This window comes from Cydia pomonella, chromosome 1 (assembly GCF_033807575.1).
Source record: "Cydia pomonella isolate Wapato2018A chromosome 1, ilCydPomo1, whole genome shotgun sequence".
NCBI lineage: Eukaryota > Metazoa > Arthropoda > Insecta > Lepidoptera > Tortricidae > Cydia > Cydia pomonella.
This window is the reverse complement of record NC_084703.1, coordinates 3,952,246-3,978,288: the sequence shown is the minus strand read 5'-3', so window position 1 is coordinate 3,978,288 and position 26,043 is coordinate 3,952,246. Positions and strand designations below refer to the sequence as shown.

At 37.6% G+C, this 26,043-nt stretch overlaps 1 protein-coding gene across 1 annotated transcript in view; it reads left to right on the top strand.

Moving 5' to 3' along the window:
• Positions 1-9,433: 9,433 nt before the first annotated feature.
• Positions 9,434-26,043, top strand: part of LOC133526576 (alpha-1,3-mannosyl-glycoprotein 4-beta-N-acetylglucosaminyltransferase A-like) — a 108,565-nt gene continuing 91,955 nt past the window's right edge. Inside the window, exon 1 of the mRNA XM_061863262.1 lies at positions 9,434-9,670. Coding sequence (XP_061719246.1) covers positions 9,657-9,670 — 14 coding nt within the window. The 5' untranslated portion in view covers positions 9,434-9,656. The remainder of the gene's footprint in view (positions 9,671-26,043) is intronic.

Genomic DNA, 26,043 nt, shown 5'->3' with positions numbered 1-26,043 from the left:
GCACGGGCAGCGCCGCGGGGAATGGCTAGCGGTAATCTTCTAATGCACATTGAGAATCAGATGTGCTCCCTGTTGCATAATCTCAGCCGTTGCATCACGACGCGGCCCAAGTTATAAGAGACACGGGCTTTACTTTAATCTAAAGGGTACTAATACTAAGCTTGAATAATTTCGAGCTTGGACCCAGGGATCGGAAACCGGTATTTTTTGTATGGGAACGAAAACGGTATTTTTTCGTTCTTTGTTAATTACTTCATTTCTAATTAGGCAATCCAATAATACGAAGTCGTTATCTGAAAACACAACTGAGTCCTACATTTAGAGTATAAAATAAACCGAAATATATGGTTATTTCGATGTTTTTGCAAAAAACCGGTTCCGATCCCTGCTTTGACCTGCCTGTTCCTATTTGTATCGCACTTATATTGCTGTCCCGCTCGCAAAGTGTCATTGCCCAGTGGCATCATGGCGTTCAAGAAACAACTTTTTCATTAGTATTGTGCGACTCGACTGTTTTTGTACAAATGAATACTGTATTACTGTTCTAAAATTGTAACTCTCTAAAATAGTTGCTAACGGTGTTATGTTGATGAGGATGTAATTCGTGTGAACGTGAACAAAATTATAAGATTTCAACGAAATAAAATTAGTAAGTAGTTTTACTTGATTAAACTAATAACAAGTCTAATCGGCAAAAAAAATTGAGTAGACTTATTTTCAAATTATAGCTGTTTAGTGTGAAAACTGTAAATCACTCTTCCTTTACCTATTCGCTTATCGCTACACGCTCAATAAGGGGCCTACTGATTACCAGTTCGCCGGGCGGTATCTGCCTAGAAGTTACTCGCGATTATCAGCTTTTGCGAATAACTTACATGCTGATATTGTCGCGCGAACTGATAATCAGTGCGTGTGCGTTGCGTTGCGTTGTTCCATCGCAATCGTCGTCGCAGCTTCAACGCGGCGTCGTTTTACATATCTTATTTATGACATGCCACATTCAATACGTTGCGACGACGCGATGCACCAGTGGAGCCTCTCACGCTAGATCGGGCAGGGGCCGGACCAGAGCTTCCTTTACTATGGAAAGAGCCACGTGATCACCAATCAGCCTCAAAGAAAAGGACGTGTCGGACGCCTCGGCCCAGTAGGGCTAATATGGTCGGCTCTTTATCATTTGTCACCATGCCTGTCACGTTCTTACAAGTATGTAAGCGCGAAAGTGACGGGCATAGTGACAAGTGATAAAAATGGAACCATGCTGCCACCGCAGCAGGCTGGGACCGGTATAGCGTGAGTCATCCTTTATCGCTAATCGCTGTCAGTGGCACCGCAAAACGCCTCGCGCTCACAACTTGCCTCGCTTCCGCCTACGCGACGTTATGCCGCTGTCCACGGCTCACAATTTCACCTCGTGTGAAGCACAAGTACTATTCAAACGTAATCAAATGCGACACTTATAATATTTTATAATACGATGGGTACGCTGATCTGTATGCAATTCAATTTTGCGAGATATGGCGTTTTAGTATAGTTATAAATATGGAAGGTGGAGGTACGGAAAGAAATATCCATGTACCAAAAAGTGTCATCAAAAAACCTTAAATAGGTGGCGCTACAATACCTAGAATATTTGAATAAAAAAATCAAATCATAGACAGCGCACTTCACTCCGTCAATAGCGCCTAGGTTCTTAGCTACTCTAGCGCTACTCTGGAGAGATTTGGAACTATTATTTATAGCTGACAGCTGGACACTTTTGCAACAGTTCTACCATAAGAGATGTCACTCCTCTTAATTCCACACTGGTCTGAAAATTCATATATGGACTCCATGTTATAAATAATAAAAACGTATTTCATGTTTTTTAGTAAATCACCCCCCACCTCTTAAATTAGGGGATGGAAAATTGTCATAAGCAACTTACAAAAAGAAGTAAAATCCCACCAAAAACATTTTCATGTAAAATGCTGCCAAGACGAAACCATAAGGCTCGCACTGTCAAAAAGTTATCAGATCTCATGTAGAGCCATGCTTTCAACTCTACAAGCTCTAATTTCACAAATTCTACGCCTTAGTCAAAATGCTTGACCGTCTCGCTGCCATCACATGGGCGTAACGTGAAAAACGTATTCACTGTACATTACTTTCTGTTATACAAAAATACAATATGTAGTTCTTGTAGTAACGAAACGGATAAGCCACATATTTTGACTAAGGTGAAGAGTTTGTGAAGTTAGGGTTTGTAAAGTTAGAAGCTTGGCTCTGCAAGAGATCTGATAACTTTCTGCCAGTGCTTTGAGCAGTTAGCCAACAGCTTCAAGCGGTCGCTGTTGGGTGATCTGCAGTTTCAATACAAAATCGTCATTCGCAATACACGAACCGCTTTTTTAAGCAGTTGCAACTGCTTCGGACGGTTGGCTGCGCGGTGAAATATCATCATGCTGTCAAGCTGCAAAAGCAGTCCGTGTATGTTGATTACTGGGTTACTGCTCGAGCAGTCCGTGTATGGCGGCTCTTAGTTGTTCGGAACTGTTTGTTCTAACTGACCCTACGTGTTACAGATAGCCCCCTCTGCAGAGCGTGCATGGAGGAGGAGGAGACAGCCGCCCACGTCATTCTTGAATGCCCAGGGGTGGCAGAGTACCGGGCACAATACCTCGGTTCCCCGGGGTCTCTCCTAGAAGTCGTCGGCAACATCAAGGGTCTGCTAGGCTTCTTGGTAGAGTTGGGTTGGCAAGAGTAGTGCCGACAACCCACCATCACGCAAAATAGGCGCGAATTACGACGTCGAGTTGCGGAAACCAAGCCCGCGAATACCAATACCAATAGTCCGATACCGTCCGGCGGAGTAAATCAGTGGGCCCATTTGTGATTTCGTCTTGGCAACATTTTACATGAAAATGTTTTTAGTGGGATATCTTTATCTTTATCGTGGAAAGTAATTTACGCTGCCGTCAGCGAACAAGTCGCATCTAAGGCAGTCGTGGTAAGGCTATTTGGCCCTTATGACCAAGGCCAAAAAACTCGCAAAGCGTGTAAGTGCTACGTGTAAATTAGAGATAACAACGTTCCCAAGTGGATGCAACATAGAACAATAGTTCTAATGTAAGAGGAAATTGCCATTGCGTCACTAAAATGTGGACGCACTCATTTCGGTAGGTGTCTAAATGAAAAACGAATTAAGAGGGAAGAATAGATTTGCGATCCTAGCGAAATAACCATACTATTTCTATGAATTTCCATTTCTTGAAAGCTTGAGGCCTTAAGAGGCTGTCAATACCTAAAGCGCGCACACTGTATATTTGTATCGGAGTAAATGAGATAGCACTGTCGCATGTTACTGGGCCTGGGCAAGGGAATAATAAGAAAAATATTTAAATAAAAAAAGTGGATTATTAGTGTAATATTTAACTCGACCAAGGTTTAGATATATTTTGAAATTGTGATTTTAATTGCAGACACATAAGTCAAAACAATAAAGACATAAAACCGTTTAATTGTGATTTTAAGACCAATCTTTGCAATTATTTTCTATCGAGCCGATTTCGTTCAATCGTGTATCGAGTACGACCACGGTCTTTGAAATATAATTAATATGAACATATATTTTTCTTACTTGACTAAAACAAATAGTCTTTCTTAAAAAACTGTTTAAGTAACATCAATTTCAAGGACATTGGATGTTGACAGCCTCTTAAGACTCGAGGATTCTGTGATCGTAAGCAGCAACGCGAACTTATTAATTTGAGGCTTATACGGTCGATGCTTTAAGGTTCAAGGCCTCTAGACTCAGCAGTCGCGACTCGAGTCTTGTAGTTTACGCCTCGAAGTTTAAATTCACAACACTAAAATTAATACATTTTATATGAATATACTTACCGATTTCGTGTCGGATATTAATTACTTAGGGGGACTATTAATTGGTAATAATTTAGTATTATATAAGTTATAAATATCCATCATAGCGGAAATACGTTGTGTCTTTTTGTAGGTCGGTCGTTAGTGAAGCTTTTAGCCGCTTTTCCGTGCTGTCGAAACCAATTAATATCAAAATGTAATTTTCCTTTTAGAACTATGTACGATTTTATCCCGTTTGAACATTATTTTATACATAAATCTTGCTATTTTTGTAAATAAAAATACACAATGACATATTAAACGACAGAAGTTTGTTTACTTTTTTTAGACAGGTGTCTAAGGTTTGATTGCCATGTAACACTGATAATGTTAGTTCCCATTTCTGCCACGACTCTTCTCTTACCACACAGAGTATGGAAGGTAGAGGCAAGGAACAGAAACTCCTTAGGCAGATTTTTCTTTTTAATCTTTATTTTATTTATTGAGGGTTTTTAAATAAATGCCACCCTCATAGTGGCTCTCTAACAAAACTACACCAGTCTAATTTTCACTATTTCTACGTGCTATGATATCGATAACCATAGAATAAAGAAGGAATAATTTAAAACTGAATACGTGATTAAGTCCCGTTTTTATGACTATTTATAACGTTCTGAATATGGAGTGTGGAATTAAGAGGAGTGGCATCTCTTATGGCAGAATTGTTGCAAAAATGTCCAGCTGTCAGTTATAAATAATAGTTCCAAATCTCTCCAGAGTAGCGCTAGAGTAGCTAAGAACCTAGTCGTTATTGACGGAGTGAAGTGCGCTGTCTATGATTAGATTTTTTTCTCAAGTATTCTAGGTATTGTAGCGCCACCTATTTATGTTTTTTTGTCGGCACTTTTTGGTATATGGAGATTTTGTTCCTTGCCTCTACCTTCCATATACAAATTGTAACATTTAACCAGCCTGTATAGGTGTTTAATGGTACGTAAGAGTACCTTCACTAGAATAGCAGCTTGACTCCAATCTAAAACTCCTTAGCGTCGCCAGCGAAGCTCGGGGTCTGGCTGGAAACACCATCAAAAAGGAAGAAAAGTGTTACGACGACGCAACCCTGTGACATCAATGTCATTTTGATAGTTATTTTTGTTTGTTTATTTATTTATTTGTGATTTGTGTTTTTTATGGCTATCTAAGTTATTTTGTGAGTCCCATTTTAATACTTTAAAATCATTGAGAGCGGACGGAGTGGCCGTAGCTGCCGAGGCGGCATAATGCCGCAAATATAACTCATCATATATTTGTGGATTTTACAGTCGAAACTCTATGACCGTGGTGCCCAAGCGCTTACAAATTAAATATAATCAAAAATAAATACAACTTTCAAAATAATCATTGATGTCACGGGGGGAAGGCTGGCTCGTTCCTCGCCCTACGGATCGGCATCGGCATCACGATCCAAATGGGAACGCGGCCAGCCTTATGGGAACCCTTCCGCAGGGATCGGACCTGGGTGATCTAGCTTAATATAAACATATATATATTAAGACTTGGTCCAGTTCACCTGTTTTTTTAGGAATTAGTTATAGTTTTGTAGGTAGTTTTAATTCAAGGTTACATTTTATTCTGAGTTTATTATTATATAAGTAAGTTTTTGGTTTTAATTAAATTCTCTTATATGAACTTTAAAAAATAAATGGTCATGTAAACTTAACTACGATTTAAGTTGTATTAAAATAAACATAAACATTACTTTCCTAAATGAATGAACCAAAGTAAAATTTTTGGGATATTCTTCTAGGCATAGTCCTCTAATATTTCCATTTCAGTCGCAATTATTCTGCTTTTTCAGTTTTTACGTTTTGTATATGCTAAGGGCCCTTAGAAAAGGAAGAATATCACAAAAATTTTACTTTGGTTAATATTTAGGAAAGTAATGCTTATGTATATTTCACACTGTCCAAGTAAAGTCCCGAATAAAGTCATCTTTGACGTTTCACAATCTTCAAATAAGCCTTACTGGGTAGATAAAATGGTAAGTTTTGCAGGAAGTTTTATCTGGCAGTAAATTTATTTGCTAATTAGCTATCCAGTAATTTACTTGGACATTGTGAAACAGGCCCTTACTCAAAAACTTATAGGTTAAAGTTTTATGGATTTAGTCAAAAGTATATTCGCGAGAAAAATCTTACCGAAAAAGTGATGCCACTGCCACCTGTCGCCATGTGTCGCAAGCAAATAGTCAGCTATTTGTTAAGTAAGCTCGGTTCTAAGGACTTCTTCTTTAATAGTTCCATTGTATGTCGTTAGATGGCGCCTAAATCATATATAAATCTGTGGCCCTAGTGAAAAAGGGAACAAGTCTCTGGCAGTTTAGGTGTATAAAGTCATAAGTGTTACGTGGAACTTACACCCCTTTACACCTGCGTTTTTCTCTAGGGCCACAGAAATATTTTACTTTTTTATGAAAAATTGCATTTGTAATATAAATACCGCATAGTTTAATCATCTTGGTAACTATGAAATTTATTTTACTATATTGTTTATCATAATTTTGTGAACTAGTGAATAGTAATTTTATTTATTTAAACCCCAAAATTAAAGGCCTTAGAGAGTTGACTCATAAACCTATTAAGTAACCTAATCGTGTTTGAAATATTTTAACTATTGTACAAGAAGCTCCAATAGTTACTTAAAGTTATAACTTAGTTTTTTAATGTTCTGAGCTTAAAATATTCTTAATTACGGCATATTTAAAGTAAATCAAGGACAACAATAATTTTGAAATCAGCGCCATCTAGGAAACATTATTCGAACTATAAATTGAGCCGGTATTTTTGCCTACAGTGTTTCTTAATGGAGTGGATCAATAAACCATACTTACTGTACGTCCAACTCCAATTTCGAGACCTGTTTTATGCCCCACTACACAGCAATCTTAAGTGACATTGGAAAATTGGAAAATTTTGATGACCGGTTTGGCTTAGTGGGTAGTGACCCTGCCTACGAAGCTGATGGTCCCGGGTTCAAATCCTGGTAAGGGCATTTATTCGTGTGATGAGCATGGATATTTGTTCCTGAGTCATGGGTGTTTTCTATGTATTTAAGTATTTATAAATATTTATATACTATATATATCGTTGTCTCAGTACCCTTAACACACGCCTTATTGAGCTTACTGTGGGACTTCACACATTAACATCTTAAAAGCCGGCAACGCACTTACAACTACAACCCCTTCTGTGTTGTGGGTGTCCATGTGCGGCAGTAATCACTTACCATCAGCTGATCCGTCTGCCCGTTTGCCTCGTGTATTATTAAAAAAAATCTACTTACTTTACTTTTGTACTTCATAAAAAATCGAATCTTTCAGTACTCTTTTAAACAGTCCTCATTAATATGTCGGTTCAAATGAAAAAGCAAAATTAGAATAAAATAAGTAAATAATCATTGTAAGATTCACGGCCAAGAATATTAAAAATGTCTGCCACCGCCATCTATCCTAGAAATGAGACATCACTTTCAGAAGCGCCATACTCAGCGCCGCGATTTCTGGACCATTGAGTTACATCCATCTCCTTATTAATAGACAACTGTTGGTGATTTCACGTCCTAGTTATTGTTAGTGCTGCCCCTAGCGGACGTGCCTATTTATAAAAACTTAATTAGCTAGTATATTTTCTGCCAAAAACATAAAATAAATACCTAGTAACACTGCCGTGGACCAGACCTCGAGTTCAAAACAATAGATGGCGCTGTTTTTGTGTCAAGTAGTCTTCTTTAGAGATATCACGGTTACATCGTTCCGAGCTAGTGACGTCACTGCTTTACCGACCGAAGTCGGTACAACAGACAGATGAGGAGTGTTGCCAGGTGTTGCTGTGTTGATAAAATTAAAGGTTTTTTTTTGTTTGTGTAACTAAAGCGTAGACAAGTATGGTATAAATAAATTATATTACCCCCCCCCCCCCTTAATTACCACCATATGCTTATTTGCCGCCGAAGTAGTATAAAAAAATACAAAAGGATTCATCTGTTTTTGTTATTTTAATTTTTTGTTTGATAGGTGACTTAACCTCCTAAGACCTTGAGTAAAAATTTTTGTACTTATTACAAAATCTATTTTGAAATTTTATTGTGGAACTAAGGATTCCAAATTCAAAAACAAAACATTTGCTTCTGAGTTTCAGGAGGTAAGATGTCTGCTGGGACTTACATATTATTATTTTTTTCCACACTTTTTTCCATAGATAATCACTAAACATCAAAACGAGAAAATTCGAATTAATTAAAAATAAAAAGTCATTTTTGGCTAAAAAAAAACGAGCAATGGACAAAGAAAAATAATGAACAATAAGCACAATAAGATTGACTTCCAAAAGGGTTGTTGACAGTAAAAAATAAAAAAAAATATTTTACATCACTTAAAAGCATTTTTATTTTTCGAGAAAAAACAAACAGAGCTATAGCTGTACAGCTACTTGTTTTTGACACAATTTCTATTTATTAACCGTACGTGACTATAAGGAAAACGCAATATCAACTCCATATGCGTTAATTTGTAGATACAATACAATTCAGTTAGTAAAGTAACATTTAATGTTTTTGTAAAGCATTACTTTAAGTACTTTAAGTTCTACAAATGTATTTATATGAATGAAAGTTACCCAATAAAACGCCTATATCGGCTATAATATTCCCTTCTTTATAATATACGCAAGGGAAGGTTTATTATATCAATATATTTTTTATAATATACGAGGCAAACAAGCAAGTCGAATCGCCTGATGATAAGCAATCACCGTCGCCCATGGACCCACAACACCAGACGGGTAGTAAGTGCGTCGTTGGCTTTAAAGAGAGTACGTTATTTTCTTGAAGATTTGAAGATCGTATTGGTCCGCAAATACCGCAGGTGACAGTTCATTCCACAATTTAGCTACTGTAGAATATATTTATAACGAACTCGCGTATTTTTTAAGGGGAGATTTTTTTCGTTTGATTTCGATATAATTTGGTATATAGTTCTGTATTTTTTTTATACTATGTCGGTGGCAAACAAGCATACGGCCTGCCTGATGGTAAGCAGTCTCCGTAGCCTATGTACGCCTGCAACTCCAGAGGAGTTACATGTGCGTTGCCGACCCTAACCCCCCCCCCTCGTTGAGCTCTGGCAACCTTACTCACCGGCAGGAACACTATCAAGGGTCAAGTGTTATTTGGCTGAGGTTTTCTGTAAGGTGGAGATACTTCCCTAGTTGGGCTCTGCCCTAGATCTGGAATGACATCCGCTATTTTTTTTTTTATTCTTTATATGACAACTGTTTTTCCTATAAAAAAATCTGGTAGTTCCAAGCTGTCATTTAATTTCATAGTAATATAATGCCCGGGTGCGGCTTTTTTTTGATATCACCGCATTTTTATTGTGGTACCAGCTGGTTAAACTTTACCATTCTTTTGTCCCAAATTCGGATTTCGTCTTTATTCCACCCAGAATGGATAGCTCTTCAAACCAGCAACATTTTATCCATAATCTAACGAAAAAACATCGACAACGAAGTAAAAATCGGCCCTTAAAATGAAATTTACATTTAAAAGCGCGTATTACATTTTGGCCAAAAATAAAGAATTAAAGATTTTTTCCTTCAACACTCTGGCAACACTCACAGTCACGGCAGTATAACGCTATACGCATTGCGGATCGCTCGCGTGCCGCAGTGCCTTCACAATGTTTACAAAACGCACTGTGATATAATTTCAAACCCAGCAAAACATTCACTTAAAACAGAGGGAAAATCATGTGAAATTAAATGTGGTCGATAAGGTATGTTTCTAAATTAACTTAGTTTTATTTTTCTTATCTTTAAAGGCATTGGCGAAATAAATGCACGTAAATTTGGTACATGCCAAAATTATAGGAGGGTTTTATGCAATATTAATGTTAACCAAGAATTTGACACTTAAGAAACCCTCTTGCGAAAATTTTAATGTTTTCTATCTCTTTACGATTTTTACACTTCTGTTTGGGGATAGTGGATAACCGGTTCTCCATTCAAAGGTAGCTCCCATTTTCCTCTGTGGATATTGATATTCACCCTGGCCTTGGATATTGATATTATGGAAAATATGTTTGCACAATTTACTGTGTACCACTTTTGAGTTAGGAGCGAAAAACAAATTCCATACCAATTATTAAAAGCCTCTATCTCTTGTACTCATAAAACAATCGAAAAAGTCAAATGAAGCGGCGTAGGTGTGGTTAATATTAATATACATCATATTGAGTAAAAATATTTACTATAATTTTAATACCTACCTAGAGAGGAAAATGGCATATACCGACGTTTATTATTATTTTACCGATGTGTTTATTATTTTATTATGATCTTCGGCAAGCTATTCTATTTTAATTTTAAGCGCTTGAACTTGAAATAAATTAGTATCTATTTTCGTCGCCTCGCTTCCTTGCGACCTTGGGCTTCGCAATAATTATCATCGTATCTTAGAGCTATGTCATGGGCACAGCGTTGTAAATATTAGTACTAACTAGGTGTATGTTTCGTTTAATGTCTAACAGGCCAATTCGAACGTACACATACATTAGAATGATATCTGAATGATGTCATTTACTTATCGTGCGTTTAGCTTACATACGCTACGCCTAGATGGGCCGTATGCTTGTTTGCCACCGACGTAGAATAAAAAACTTGTCCTTAAATGTATGTAGGTATATACCGACCTTCATGCCATACGACCAAAGAAACATAAATTTTTATGGAACCTATAAAAGGTAGTTAACTAATGTAGTATACAAATGTTTTGTAACTAACAATTTATGGATCTGAGGAATCTTCTTTTTTTTAATTAGCATGGGCGAATGTAATTATTATTCTAACGTCAGGCGTCAGTATGTTGAATTGGCCTCTGGGTCAAAATTTTCGTTGTCTTAATGTTGTCCAGAAAAATGTGACGGAGTGTTGATTTTTGGATGAGATGTAATTTATTTCTTATTTTTTCTCACGTAAATTATAATCTACAGTTAGAAAACATGCAAGCACTCGACTTTTTATTTATTTATTTGACAGAAGACACAAATACAAGCATGAAAAGGTCAGAACTAAGACAACGCAAAGAATTTTGACCGCTAAGTCTATTGAACATTTCTCAATATTATCTGCTGCCTGCGTAGTTTTTAAAAATGTGTTTTATTATTTAATGTTTTTTTTTAATAGTGAGATTTGTAATACAGAAATAGTATATATATATATATATATATATATATATATATACACCATGTTTTTATTGAATTCCGTTAACTTCGGGGTATCGGTAAGTACGTTTAAGGAAACTTAATGGCATAGTTAATTTTCTAAAAAAAAAATTTTTTTTGTTATTAATTTAATGATTTTTATTTTTATAAAAAGTAATTAAATATTGCATATCGCGTTGTTATAACACAAACAATACATTGAACTCAACTAAACAGTTGAAAACTGCGACATATTACGACGACCGGTCTGGCCTCGTGGATAGTGACCCTGCCTATGAAGCCGATGGTCCCGGGTTCAAATCCTGGTAAGGGCATTTATTCGTGTGATGAGCATGGATATTTGTTCCTGAGTCATGGGTGTTTTCTATGTATTTAAGTATTTATATATTATATATATCGTTGTCTAAGTACCATCAACACAAGCCTTATTGAGCTTACTGTGGGACTTAGTCAATTTGTGTAATAATGTCCTATAGTATTTATTTATTTATTTAATTTATTTATTTATATTAATGTCATTTCGTTTATATTAACGTCGTCCGGTGAGCGCACAGAGCAGACGTGTCGCAAGTTGTTTAACTAAAATATTAATCAGTATACATACGATTTTCACCCTTTATATTAGAGTGTCAAAGTTAAAACTCAAGTGCATAATTAGTGTGTGCGTTACGGCCTTACCGCTTTGACTTATCTCTGCTGCAATCCCCACTAGCTAGGAAACATGAGCTACGTGAACGTAGTGCGCTCGCCAACTGGAAGTGGCTCGAGCGTTGAGCGTAGTGGTTCCGTTCCCGAGTTGAGTAGCAAAGCGTTAAATCAAGAATATACCGACGTAACACAAAAAACACATCGCCACAAACGAAAACAAACTGATGATTTCGAAGGGATTCAATCGGAATTAGCAGAAATGCGTAAAGAAATGTGTGAAATGATGACTTACTTAAAGAATGCTAACAAGAGTCAAAATGAAAACTTCGCCAAACTGACTCAAGATGTCTCCGGTATTAAGGAGCAAATGAGTAGCTTTAAAAATACTACCGAGAGCTTGATTACTGAGCAAAACAAAATGAAAAGTGAAATTGCAACGTTCGTTGACACAAGCAAGAATATAGAACAAAAAATTGAGCATCTAGACGCGGAGGTTAAACAGCTAAAAACGAAAAACGCATTAGTTGCCACAGAGACTTCACACTACGAAGAAGTTCTTGCAGAAATGTATGAACGCAGTGCCAGAATAAAAAATGTTATTATAACCGGATTACCGGAACCTACTTCGGCAGATCCTAGGGAAAGAAGGGAACAGGAAAAAACTGTAGTTATGGAATTACTAAAGGATGTCAAGAATGATTGTCCCGAACCATCAAAAATTATTCGTTTAGGCAAGTACGACCCAAGTACACACCGCCATGTAAAGGTATGTTTTACATCCCAAATCGATGCAACATCAATACTGCAAAATAGGAAAAATTTGACAAACAATGCAATTAGAATATTCAGCGACCAGACACCCCAACAACAAGCCTATTACAAGAGCGTCAAGAAAGAACTGGAACGTAGAACCAAAAATGGTGAAACGTATTTAAGTATAAAGTATATTAAAGGCATCCCCAAAATCATCAAGAACTTGCCAAAAAACTCCAACCAACAGCACCAAGAAACAATACCCCAAGCCTAGCGACCGGAAAAATAACGTACCAAGTAACTAGCACCTACACTGATGTAACTACCAGCAAAGGATCTCTAAAGTGCTTCTATGCGAACGCCCGTAGTATAGTTAAACCTGGTAAATTCGATGAACTTAAATGCGCCGTGGAAGCTATGCGGAACACAATACATATTATCGTAATAACTGAAACTTGGCTAAAGTCTGATGATGAAGCTATGAACTATCAGCTACCTGGCTATACGCATTATTATAACACAAGAACTAACGAAAGAGGTGGGGGCGTATCGATTTTTGTTCACAATTTCCTTAAACACAACATCATAGAAAAGCAATGCTTAAATGGCAACCATTACCTATGGGTCCATCTTCAAAAGTTTTCAATTGATATTGGCGCTGTATATAGATCGAATCATGACACGGTTAAAAACTTTTTAGAACTTTACTCAACGCAACTCCAAAACAGAAAAAGGGCCTTAGTGTTTGGTGATTTTAACCTGAATCTACTGAGTTCCGAAAAATGCGTTAAGGACTATAAACTAACACTAAAAGAAAACAGCTACCAGATTATAAACAAAATTGACACAAACCATTCCACACGTGAAACCTCGTCTACAAGAACTATACTGGATCATGTATGTACAAACTTAAAAGACAATAACTTTCACCTTGCCATTATTGAATCAGCTATGTCCGACCATAAACAGATATACTTTGAAGTCAAAAAATACCATCCAAAATCTCTGCAGAAAATAAAATATGAGAAAATAAACTACGAAAATTTATGGAAAACTATAGAAAACTGCAAGTACGAAAATGAGAACAATGACTTTACTCTATTTGAAAAAAGACTCCTATCAAGTATAAACAAAAACAAAGTAACGAAAATCAAAATATTAAACCCGCCAAGACAAGATTGGATTAACCAGGAAGTAATAAAGGAAATTAACTCTAGAAACATTTCATGGCAACAATTAAAACTAAACCCAGAAAACGACAAATTGAAGCAAGAGTTCAAAACTAAACGAAACAAAGTGACAAATATCATTCAAGGTACGAAATCAAGATACTACCATAAAGCTTTCATGGACTGCAAAAATAATCCATCAAAGATGTGGAAGCTAATTAATAGTCTATCAGCGAACAAAACGATAGAACGCTCAGCACCGGCAAAACTGGACTCTGGAACAGCAACTACGTCAGATGTAAAGGAAATGTGTGACATTTTTAATACTTATTTCTCCAATATCGGCTCGTCGTTAGCAGATGCAATTCCTAAAAACTACAGTCAAAATACAACATATACTTGTACTTCCAAGCCAAACCCCTTTAAACTATTTAAATTTAAACCGGCTACTACTGATGAAATTTCAAAAATAATTGATAATCTTAATCTTAATACAAGCTCAGGACTAGATGGCCTAAATACGAAATCAATAAAATATCTTAAGAACCTAATAAAAGAAGATTTAACTAATTGTATAAATAGAAGTCTTAACGAAGGTGTCTTTCCTAATAGCTTAAAACTAGCTAAAGTGTCACCAATCTACAAATCTGGAACCCAATCTGATCCAAATAACTATCGCCCAATTTCAGTTCTCCCAGTAATTTCAAAAGTATTTGAAAAGGTCTTATATAGTCGCATTAAAACATATTTGGACACTGTAAATTTCCTTTATGAAAAACAATATGGTTTTCAACCCCAATCAAACACACTTTCGGCAACAATTGATATAGTAACAAGAATAAAAGTTAACATAGACAATAAGCAAATAGCATTGGGCATCTTCATAGACTTAAAAAAAGCATTTGACACCGTCAGTCACAGCCTGCTTATACAAAAACTACGAGCGTTAGGTATTGCTGGTACTGCATTAGATATACTTAAATCATACCTCACAAATCGACACCAAATAGTTAAAATTCAGAACCATCAAAGCGAGCTAAAAGCGATAACATGTGGCGTCCCTCAAGGCTCAATTTTAGGACCGTTACTGTTCCTTATTTACATTAATAACATAAACGAACTTGGCCTTAAAGGTGACATTACACTATATGCAGACGATACAAGCCTCTTTTATTTTGGAAACTCTATCAGCAGTGTTATAAATGATGCGCAAAATGATCTGGACCTATTAAACACGTGGTTTCAATGTAACCTATTAACTATCAACATCTCGAAAACGAACTATATAATTTTTGCAGCCAAAAATAAAAAAATACCGGAATTTCAACCTCTTAAAATAAACAACGTAGCCATTCAAAAAGTAGAAAAAGAAAAATATCTTGGGTTAATACTGGATAAAAACTTAAATTGGAAGCCACATATTGATAAAGTAAAATCCAAACTGACGTCATTAAGTGGGGCCTTGCGGAGCTTTGCAAAAAATATTCCAACTCAAGTACGGTACACCATATATAACTCGCTTATAAAACCGCACATAGACTACTTAATTGAAGTGTGGGGTACTGCCGTTAAAACTAATCTTGAAGCACTGCAAATTGCCCAGAATAAACTCATAAAAGTGCTATTTCAATATCATTATCTCACTCCAACAAAAACCTTATATAGTGAAACGAAACTCTTGAATATAAATCAAACCTATGTGTACTATAACTGCCTATTAGTAAGAAAAATACTTAAAAACGATATACGAACTCAATTAAACTTCACTAGGAAGCACCATGTGCAAAGAATGAAATTACGTAATGCCAACGACTTAATTTTACGTCCATCGCGAACAAACTACGGGCGAAAAAGTATTTTATACGAAGGTGCTCAATTGTTTAACAAACTTCCTATAGTTATTAAAGAAACAAAATCAATGTCCCATTTTAAATCCTTGCTTAAAAATCACGTTTTAAAGAATTTCTAAATTAAAATATTGCTATATGCACCTAATACTTACTTGTATATAATTTCATAAATCGAACTTATCACTGCAGCCATAAAATATACAATTCAATAAACATAATTAAGATACAATGACATAATAGTATGTATTTAAAATATATTTATAGACCTAAGTAACGCAACTTACCTATGTTATACTCAACTACGCTCAGTGTATGCATGCCACATCTAGTATTAACCTTTCTGTGTACCCAATTGTAAACTTGTTTCGCATAGATACTCGTGCGTTATCGCCGCCCGCTTTGCGGGCGGTCGGTTATTAATAAGTATTTTGTAAAACTACCTGTTTTAGTTAAGTTAAATGAAATATTTAAGTTATTTGTGCGCTCTAAACAAAATTTAATATACTGTTTTGTATTTATCTCGATAAGTGAATTGTAAATTCTTATGAGAATAAATGATCTTAAACCTAATTTCGAACATCGATCGTCCGAGATAGTACTTACGTTACGTTTAGTAGCAAATGTATGAACCCGTACTAAACACTAATCAATATGTAAACAGGCCCTAAGGCAAGTGTACACGCTCGTAAGGGCCACATAAGAAAGATAAAAATTAATTATGGATTATCTCCGAAATGGAGTTAATTAGAATATCGGTGTCTTTGGGAAAGTTACTTAATTTAAGCTCTGGAATGCACCCTTGAAATTAACGGCAATAATAAAAACACGGTGTATATACACCAATACGGTGTATATATTTATTATTGCCGTTAATTTCAAGGGTGCATCCCTGAGCTTAAATTAAGTAACTTTCTCAAAGAAACCGGTATTCTAATTAATTCCATTTCGGAGATAATATTTTTTTTTGTATTAGGCCCTTACGAGCGTGTACACTTGGCTTAGGGCCTCTTTACATATTGATTAGTGTTTAGTAAGAGTTAATACATTTGCTACAAAACGTAAGTACTATCTCGGACAATTGATGTTCGAAATGACATTGATATGTCACAGTTTTCAATTGATTGGTTAAGTTCAACGTAATGCCCGCGTTACAACAACGCTACATGCGACATTTAATTACTTTTTACAAAAAAAAAAATAAAGTTTTTTTTTAAATTAGCTATGCCATTTAGTTTCCTGAAACGTACTTACCGATACCCCGAAGTTAACGGAATTCAATAAAAACACGGTGTATAGGCGGAAAGAAAACTAATATTATCGTAAAATCAAACCCAAAATAAATAAAGTACGAGTTGGATGATAAACAATGCCGGCCTTTTCTGAAAAGTTATATTTTACCTCTTAACTATATTCATTGAACCCACAGTCATCGAACTAAAGTGTACATACATTTTTGGTATAAAAATATTTTATTTGTTCAAGTTTTTATTACCACAGGCAACTAATACTCATCTCCATCATCAGATCAGCTCCATGTCATCATAATATTACATTGTCACCCGACTTACATATGTATGCAAAATTTCCGGTCAACCGGGAATCGGGAAGTGGGTCAAACTTAGCCTCCAAGATTTGACCCACACGTACTAACAGGGTAAGTTAAATAAAATCTTAGGGGCATGACACACTGCGTCCAGTTCGCATGTCGCTCCGACGTGCGAGCGGGATGTCGCTACAATACGAACATAGCGTTGTCTCGCTCAATCTTCGCGGCGAGCGACGTGCGAATCGGACGCAGTGTGCCATACGCCTTAGATAGCGGGAGGTCGCTACGCGCATAGCGTTCTCAAACCTCGTAGCGACGTGCGAATCAGTGTGCCATACCCCTTAGCTCGGTGAGTATTTGTTTCAAATTTCCCCAGACGTTAAGTAACATGAGTCATGTGTTATTTCCACGTAGTCATTACAGACGCATTTAGTGTCTGATGTTACACTTGTTCTTTGTACACTACGGACCGGGTTACGCCTTTAGACTTTAGCTTCATAATACAAAAAACCGGCCAAGTGCGAGTCGGACTCGCGCACGAAGGGTTCCGTACCATTATCTAAAAATCACTTTTATGTACGGTAGCCCCCTTAAATATTTATTTTATTCTGTTTTTAGTATTTTTTTTTATACCACGACGGTGGCAAACAAGCATACGGCCCGCCTGATGGTAAGCAGTCTCAGCAACTCCAGAGGTGTTACATGCACGTTGGCGACCCTTTAAAAATCTGTACACTCCTTTTTAGGGTTCCGAACCCAAAGGGTAAAACGGAACCCTATTACTAAGACTCCGCTGTCCGTCCGTCCGTCTGTCACCAGGCTGTATCTCATGAACCGTGATAGCTAGACAGTTGAAATTTTCACAGATGATGTATTTCTGTTGCCGCTATAACAACAAATACTAAAAGTGCGGAACCCTCGGTGGGCGAGTCCGACTCGCTCTTGTCCGGTTTTTTGAAGAACCTCATACTGTAGACCCTCGGGAAAACCATTTGTTGTTATAGCGCCAACAGAAATACTCTGTAGAAATTTCAACTGGCTTACTATCACGGTTCCTGAGATACAACTGGTGACAGACAGATGGACGGACGGACGGACAACGAAGTCTCAGTAATAGGGTCCCGATTGACCCTTTGGGTACGGAAACCTAATCATTGGGAATAGAAAATCAAACAGCAGTTTGATTTTATGGCTCCTCTACACGATGGGTCATCATACTGGCCCACTAAGACGAGCCAGTACGATGGGCCATCAGACTGGCCCACTAAGACGGGCCAGTACGATGGGCCATCAGACTGGCCCACTAAGATGGGCCAGCGTGTAGAGAGGGTAGTGGTGTCTGTATGTTTATTCTATTAAGTACTCTTGCCATCAAAATTTTCGATTATATTTAGTCCTTTATATGAACAAACTTTACAAATTAAAACAATAGGGAATATTACGCGAAACTCTGCATAGGTGGCGCCACGCCACTACCACAATCCATCGCAATCTGAGGATCTAGCGCGAAACAAGAAAATCGAAATTTCGTTATCTAACCTCTCTATCACTCTTGCATATTCGAGCGGCGAAGAGGCATATAACTCAATTCCGTTTTTAGCGTTTCCCGGTAGGCCCTTTGTAAATAAACCGCTTTGATGTATCAATGTCATATTTTATTATATGTGAATACTTGTCAAAAATAGTTTAAGGCATAGTATGTATAATAATAAATAAATAAATATTATAGGACATTATTACACAAATTGACTAAGTCCCACAGTAAGCTCAATAAGGCTTGTGTTGAGGGTACTTAGACAACGATATATATAATATATAAATATTTATAAATACTTAAATACATAGAAAACACCCATGACTCTGGAACGAATATCCATGCTCATCACACGAATAAATGCCCTTACCAGGATTTGAACCCGGGACCATCAGCTTCGTAGGCAGGGTCACTACCTACTAGGCCAAACCGGTCGTCAAAAAATGTATAAGATACTCTACGCTTTATGAAAGGTGCTAGTTATGGAAGGCAAGGAACAGAATCTCCTTAGGCAGAACTGTTGCAAAAGTGTCCAGCTGTCAGCTATAAATAATAGTTCCAAATCTCTCCAGAGTAGCGCTAGAGTAGCTAAGAACCTAGGCGTTCTTGACGGAGTGAAGTGCGCTGTCTATGATTACTATTAGATTTTTTTCTCAAGTATTCTACGTATTGTAGCGCCACCTATTTATGGTTTTTTGTCGGACACTTTTTGGTACTTATATGGAGATTCTTCCTTGCCTCTACTTTCCATAAGCTAGTGCTGCACTCTGACGGCAGAACATTGCAGTAATACTTAGACGACCCGTCTGGCCTAGTGGGTAGTGACCCTGCCTATGAAGCCGATGGTCCCGGGTTCAAATCCTGGTAAGGGCATTTATTCGTGTGATGAGCATGGATATTTGTTCCTGAGTCATGGCTGTTTTCTGTGTATTTAAGTATTTATAAATATTTATATATTATATATATATCGTTGTCTAAGTACCCTCAACACAAGCCTTATTGAGCTTACTGTGGGACTTAGTCAATTTGTGTAATAATGTCCTATAATATTTATTTATTTAATACTCTCTATTGTTTCAGTATAAAACCTATCATTTTAAATCCATTTTTTCCTTTCTACCTAAAGTACACCCAACTCAACAAACAAACTAAAACACAATGTATTTCCTTTACGAGTTTTGCCATATAATTATTTATGGACTATCTTATCTGTACATATAATATAACATAATACATTTGAACAATAGCCCATTATACTGTACCAATGATTATTGACATTTGTCTTATGTACCTATACATTATTTGATATTATGAACATTCATTTTATTATATCACATATCATTATGCGCAAACCTATACCATATGGTTTCACTCATTGATACGGGAATAGTTATAATCAACTTGATTCACAATCAGCCGACAAAATGGGGCTAGGTAGGTTGTATTCGTGATTGTCAGCTTTTACGAATAACTAGACCGATATCGCCCGGAGAACTGAGGGCTTACCGCGAACCACGTTCGACGTGTTGCCTCCCTGTCACACTTACGTACGAATTTACAAGTGCGACAGAGAGCTAACACGTCGAACGTGGTTCGCGGTAGGCCCTCTGGTAATCAGTGGGTTTCCGTCTCGTTTCGGGCGTCGACAACGACCACTGTCAAACATGACGAAATAATCGCGCTTTAGGTATTGACAGCCTCTTAAGCGGTAAAGCGTATTATCCGTGAAAAATTGTATGACAACAAGTTGCAAGGAGCAGTTGTAAAATGGCGGGAAGCGTACGCGGTAAATCGTATTAAGAGGCTGTCAATACCTAAAGCGCGCACACTGTCTATTTGTATCGGAGTAAATGAGAAAGCACTGTCGCATGTTACTGGGTCTGGGCAAGGGAATAATAAGAAAATTATTTAAATAAAAAAAAGTGGATTATTAGTGTAATATTTTACTCGTTAGCGGTTAAGATATAAATGTTTTGAAATTGTGATTTTAATTGCAGACCCATAAGTCAAAACAATAAAGACATAGAACCGTTTAATTGTGATTTTAAGACCAATCTTTGCAATTATTTTCTATCGAGCCGATTTCGTTCAATCATGTATCGAGTACAACCACGGTCTTTGAAATATAATTAATATGAACATCTATTTTTCTAACTTGACTAAAACAAATAGTCTTTCTTAAAAAACTGTTTAAGTAACATCAATTTCAAGGACATTGGGTGTTGACAGCCCCTTAAGATGAGTGTTTGACGTGGTCGCTTTAGAATTACTTAAGAGGGTACTAACGCAAGAGGTAACAGACAGACACTTTTCCGCATTTATAATATTGGTTAAAGTTAATTATTTTAATGTAAAATATCATCTCTTAAAATATCGGTAGCTAATTTGTTAGAACCTTATATTAGTAGGTATAAGCGCATTTGATTACAATTGCTATCAAAAATACGTAGGCGTGGGATTATTTGGTAAAAAATAAAAACTGAAGTTAGATAGGGAATGCAAAATATCCTTTTTAGGGTTCCGTAGCCAAATGGCAAAAAAACGGAACCCTTATAGATTCGTCATGTCCGTCTGTCTGTCCGATTATGTCACAGCCACTTTTTTCCGAAACTATTAGAGCTATACTGTTTAAACTTGGTAAGTAGATGTATTCTATGAACCGCATTAAGATGTTTACACAAAAATAGAAAAAAAACAATAAATTTTGGGGGTTCCCCATACTTATCAAACCCATACGTGTGGAGTATCTATGGATAGGTCTTCAAAAATGATATTTAGGTTTCTAATATCATTTTTTTCTAAACTGAATAGTTTGCGCGAGAGACACTTCCAAAGTGAAAAAAAGTGTCCCCCCCCCCGTAACTTCTAAAATAACAGAATTAAAAATCTAAAAAAAATATATGCTATACATTACCATGCAAACTTTCACCGAAAATTGGTTTGAACCAGATCTAGTAAGTAGTTTTTTTAATACGTCATAAATGGTACGGAACCCTTCATGGGCGAGTCCGACTCGCACTTGGCCGCTTTTATTACGAGCATTTGCGTATTCAAAATTTATAGGTCTTTCAAATTACTCTCCCATAGTAAATGTCAAGGTCAGACTGCCAAAATGTATGAACCTGCCATTTTTTTTTTCACTATTTCAGGGTTGGTCCCATAATAAAAGTTGCTCAGTAGGACCGATATATTCACCCCGTAAATTATTACAGGTTACTAAATAAACACACTATATGTATTATTTATTTATAACACAATACAAATTCTCATAAGGACTCAAGTCTTACCCAATAATAAAAGTAACCCTTCCCGTAATTAAGTAATAAGTACCTGGGTGACCAAGCTTTGCTCGGTTATAACTATTTATTGTAATATGGTGGTGTATAGGTGATAATCTAACTAAATTTTTTTACTAAATTAAACTTGTCTAAAACAATAAATATTAAAAAAAAATATATAAACTTGAACATATAAAAAAAAAGATAAGCAGTAGATATAATTTGTGCAAAAAAGTCGAGGATAAAGTACATGACGGTGACGTTAAAGGTGCTGCGCGGCTCCTTTTCACAAATGATTCACTCGCACCTGATACCCCAGAAACGGCAGCTGCGTTACAAGCTAAACACCCCCCAGGCCCTTCCACCCCTATCTTTGCCGACACTCCTTCAGATCCTTCAGCTTGTCTGCACGCCTCAACTGAAGACATCACATCAGCTCTCGCGTCCTTCCCAAAAGGGTCGGCGTCAGGCTTGGATGGCATCTCCGCCCAACATCTTGTAGACCTTACTAGTCACGGCACTGGAGTAGCTGGCGAGAAACTAGTCGAAAGCTTGACCAAACTCATTAATCTTATGCTTCTAGGCGATGTCTGCCAAGATGTGACTGCCATAATTTATGGAGCGAATCTCATAGCCCTTTCAAAGAAGGATGCTGGCGTGCGCCCAATTGCTGTCGGATCCACATTCCGGCGGTTAGCTGCCAAGGTGTGCGTGAAACATACACGAGATAAGCTTCAAGAACTCTTCGAGCCCGTGCAGGTTGGTTTCGGCACTCGCGGGGGTTGCGAGGCCGCAGTCCATGCCGTACGCACCTTTGTCCAAACCGACTCATGTGAGGTTCTCTTAAAAATAGATGTCAAAAATGCGTTCAACTCTGTTAACAGAGCTACCCTACTAAATGTAATCAAAATTCATGTGCCAGAAATTTATAACTTTTTACTCCAATGTTATCATAGTCCGTCCAAATTAGTTCATAAGGGTAACGAAATTCTCTCCGCCGTGGGTTGCCAGCAGGGCGATCCTCTGGGTCCCGCCATATTCAGTCTTTCTATTAATTCAGCTATTCACAGTCTTTCGTCCAAGCTGAACGTTTGGTACCTGGACGACGGCACCATCGGCGGAGACTCACAAACGGTCCTGGCAGACTTATCACTCGTTATACAGAAATTTAGTGAGATTGGCCTGAAACTTAACTTCGACAAATGTGAATTGTACATTTCCGAAAATTTTGAACCCTCTTTAGCACCCCAGATACGTCAAAGTTTTTCAAGTTTAGCCCCAAACATTAAAGTTTTATCAAAGGACAATCTCCACCTTCTCGGCTCACCTATTTTCGATGAAGCTATTCCGTCTGTTTTGGCAAAATCTATATCTAAATTCCGCATGAATTCAGATCGTTTAATTAAAATTAGTAGCCATTCGGCTTTATTTATTTTAAAATTTTGTTTGATGGTTCCCAAATTTACCTACTTGCTCCGTTGCTGCCCTATCTGGAAATTCGCTAGTTTAGTTCAACCTATCGATAGCCTCCTCAAGTCACAACTGGAATCGATTTTGAATGTCCGATTTAATGAACAGGCATGGACCCAAGCATCTTTGCCTATTAGGTTTGGCGGTTTAGGAACTCGTAAAATATCGAGTGTTGCTCTGCCGGCATTCTTGTCTTCAATCCATAGCACGTCTGATCTCGCAGGTAAAATCCTTAAAGCCTTACCGGCAACAAACTGCGAGATCGCGTGCTTGGAGGAAGCCAAGAGTGCCTGGATAGCTGGACTGCACTTAAATTTACCACCTAGACCTAAGGGGCAAAGAGCTTGGGACAACATAGCCTCCGACGTCGTCCTAAAATCCCTGATCCATACATCCTCGGGTAAGGACCGCGCAAGGCTCCTTGCAGTTTCCCGACCAGAGTCTGGACACTGGCTACACGCATACCCATCACCAAACACAGGCACATTTATTGATCCGGAGACACTTCGAATAGCCATCGGTCTCAGAGTGGGGACTGATGTATGTGTGGACCACAGCTGCGCTTCTTGTGGGGCAACCGTAGATCGTCTGGGGCACCACGGACTTGCTTGCTCTTCGGGCGCCGGCCGCCTATCCCGTCATGCGGCACTCAACGACATCCTGAGAAGGGCGCTCGTCAGCGCCAACGTCTCCGCAGCTCTGGAGCCCCAGATCGTGCGGGACGATGGTAAGCGCCCCGACGGGATGTCGTTGATCCCCTGGAGGATGGGCCGTGCGCTGGTGTGGGACGCTACTTGCGCCGATACGCTGGCAGCTTCCTACTTGCCAGCGACCAGCAGAAACGCCAGGGCGGCGGCTGACGCCCGAGAGCGTTTTAAAACTAATAAATATAGCTGTCTCGGCACCAACTACGAATTCGTAGCTTTTGGTGTCGAGACACTTGGTCCGTGGGGCAAGGGTGCGCGTGGGCTCCACAGGGAGCTTGGAAAGCGATTAAGGGAGGCAACGGGAGACCCTCGCGCAGGCAGTTTTCTCGCGCAAAGGCTTGCCGTCGCGATACAGCGCGGGAATGCTGCCTGCGTGATGGGCACCCTGCCAAGAGGCCAGGGTCTGTTTTAGGTTTCTTTATTTTTTCTAGGTAGGTTTAGTTTTAGTCGTTTTATTTTATAAGTAGTCATAATTTAATTTTAATATAAAAAAAAAAGTTAGTCATCGGGCGAAATTCAAAGCCGGCAACACGAAATTAGCGACCATATTCTGCATCGAAAGAAAAACGCATGAAAACTCGAAAACACGCGTTTTCCCAAACATAAGACTAATCTAGATCGATTGTATACCCCCAAAAACCCCCATATACCAAATTTCAGCGAAATCGTTAGAGCCGTTTCCGAGATCACAGAAATATATATATTTATATACATGAATTGCTCGTTTAAAGGTATAAGATACACTATTGCATAGAAAATATCTTTCACCTGTGTGACCTTAACATGCCATCCACGAACATCACAAGAAACTTCATAATAGTGGGAATAAATCGCTTCCACTCGATTATACACCGTATCTATAAGAGCATAGAGCTGTATTTTGTTACTTAGCTCTAATGCTCTAATTTTGTTGACACTGTTCCCTGGAGATCTAATACGATTAGAACCAAGGGTCAGGTCTAGAATATAGATCAAATAGATTTTCCTTAATCACTAGCTTTCTGAGGGATATTTCTTTATAAAATATTTTGTATGAAACACTGTGTGTTAGTTGGTTTGGTGTTGAAGTGGTTTGACATTTATGTATGGAAATAGTATTTAATACAATCGTGATATAATAGAGAGCTTTTCAGTCGAGTACCGTGTTTAGGCAACGAAGCTTGCTGAGTTGCCTAATTAAGGTAGGTTTGCATAATCGCCCGTTTATGTGTACTGAGATACTTACCAATTTTCATTAATTATTTAGGTTTTATACTACTATAAGAAGAGTATTATTTTAGATGACTTGTGGAAAAAGTACTGTATAATCAAGATTATATTTAACTGTTGTATGCAGTACTTTTTCTACGAGTCATGGCCAGCGCGTAGCCAGCTCCTCAACCCCATCGAGCATGCCTGGGACGAGCTTGGTGGACATGTAAGGCAATGAAATCCTCCTTCAATTAAATACGCTTCGTGAGTTGAAAGATGCATTGGTAGAGGAATGGGAGAACATTCCTCATCAGTGTTGCAGAAACTTGGTGTACAGCATGCCGAATCATTGCAGTTATTCGAGCAGCACGTGGGGGTAAAAGCTACATATAAATATAAAAAGTTCAATATTTTCAATTTTGGTTTTGTAAGCAAATAGACGCCATGTTTATTTTGTCGTTTAAAACAAAATAAATAAACTATGAATAATAAATATAATATATTTTATTTTAGTAGAATTAAATTGACTAGGTTCAATTTATTTGAATACACTGGCTTTGTTCGTTTTCGAGATATTCAAGTCAATGTTAGTTAGTTAGTAGTTTGGTATACGAAATCTTAATTCAACCATTACAGTCGACGCGTAGAAAAAATAGTTTTTAATACGCGTTGCACATACAAATGAATTCACTAACACTATAACTAGAGATACCGGGAAAAAGGGTTTTGATTATTTTTTTATAAATGACCGATGAGGAAAGAATAAAAAAACCCAGCGCGC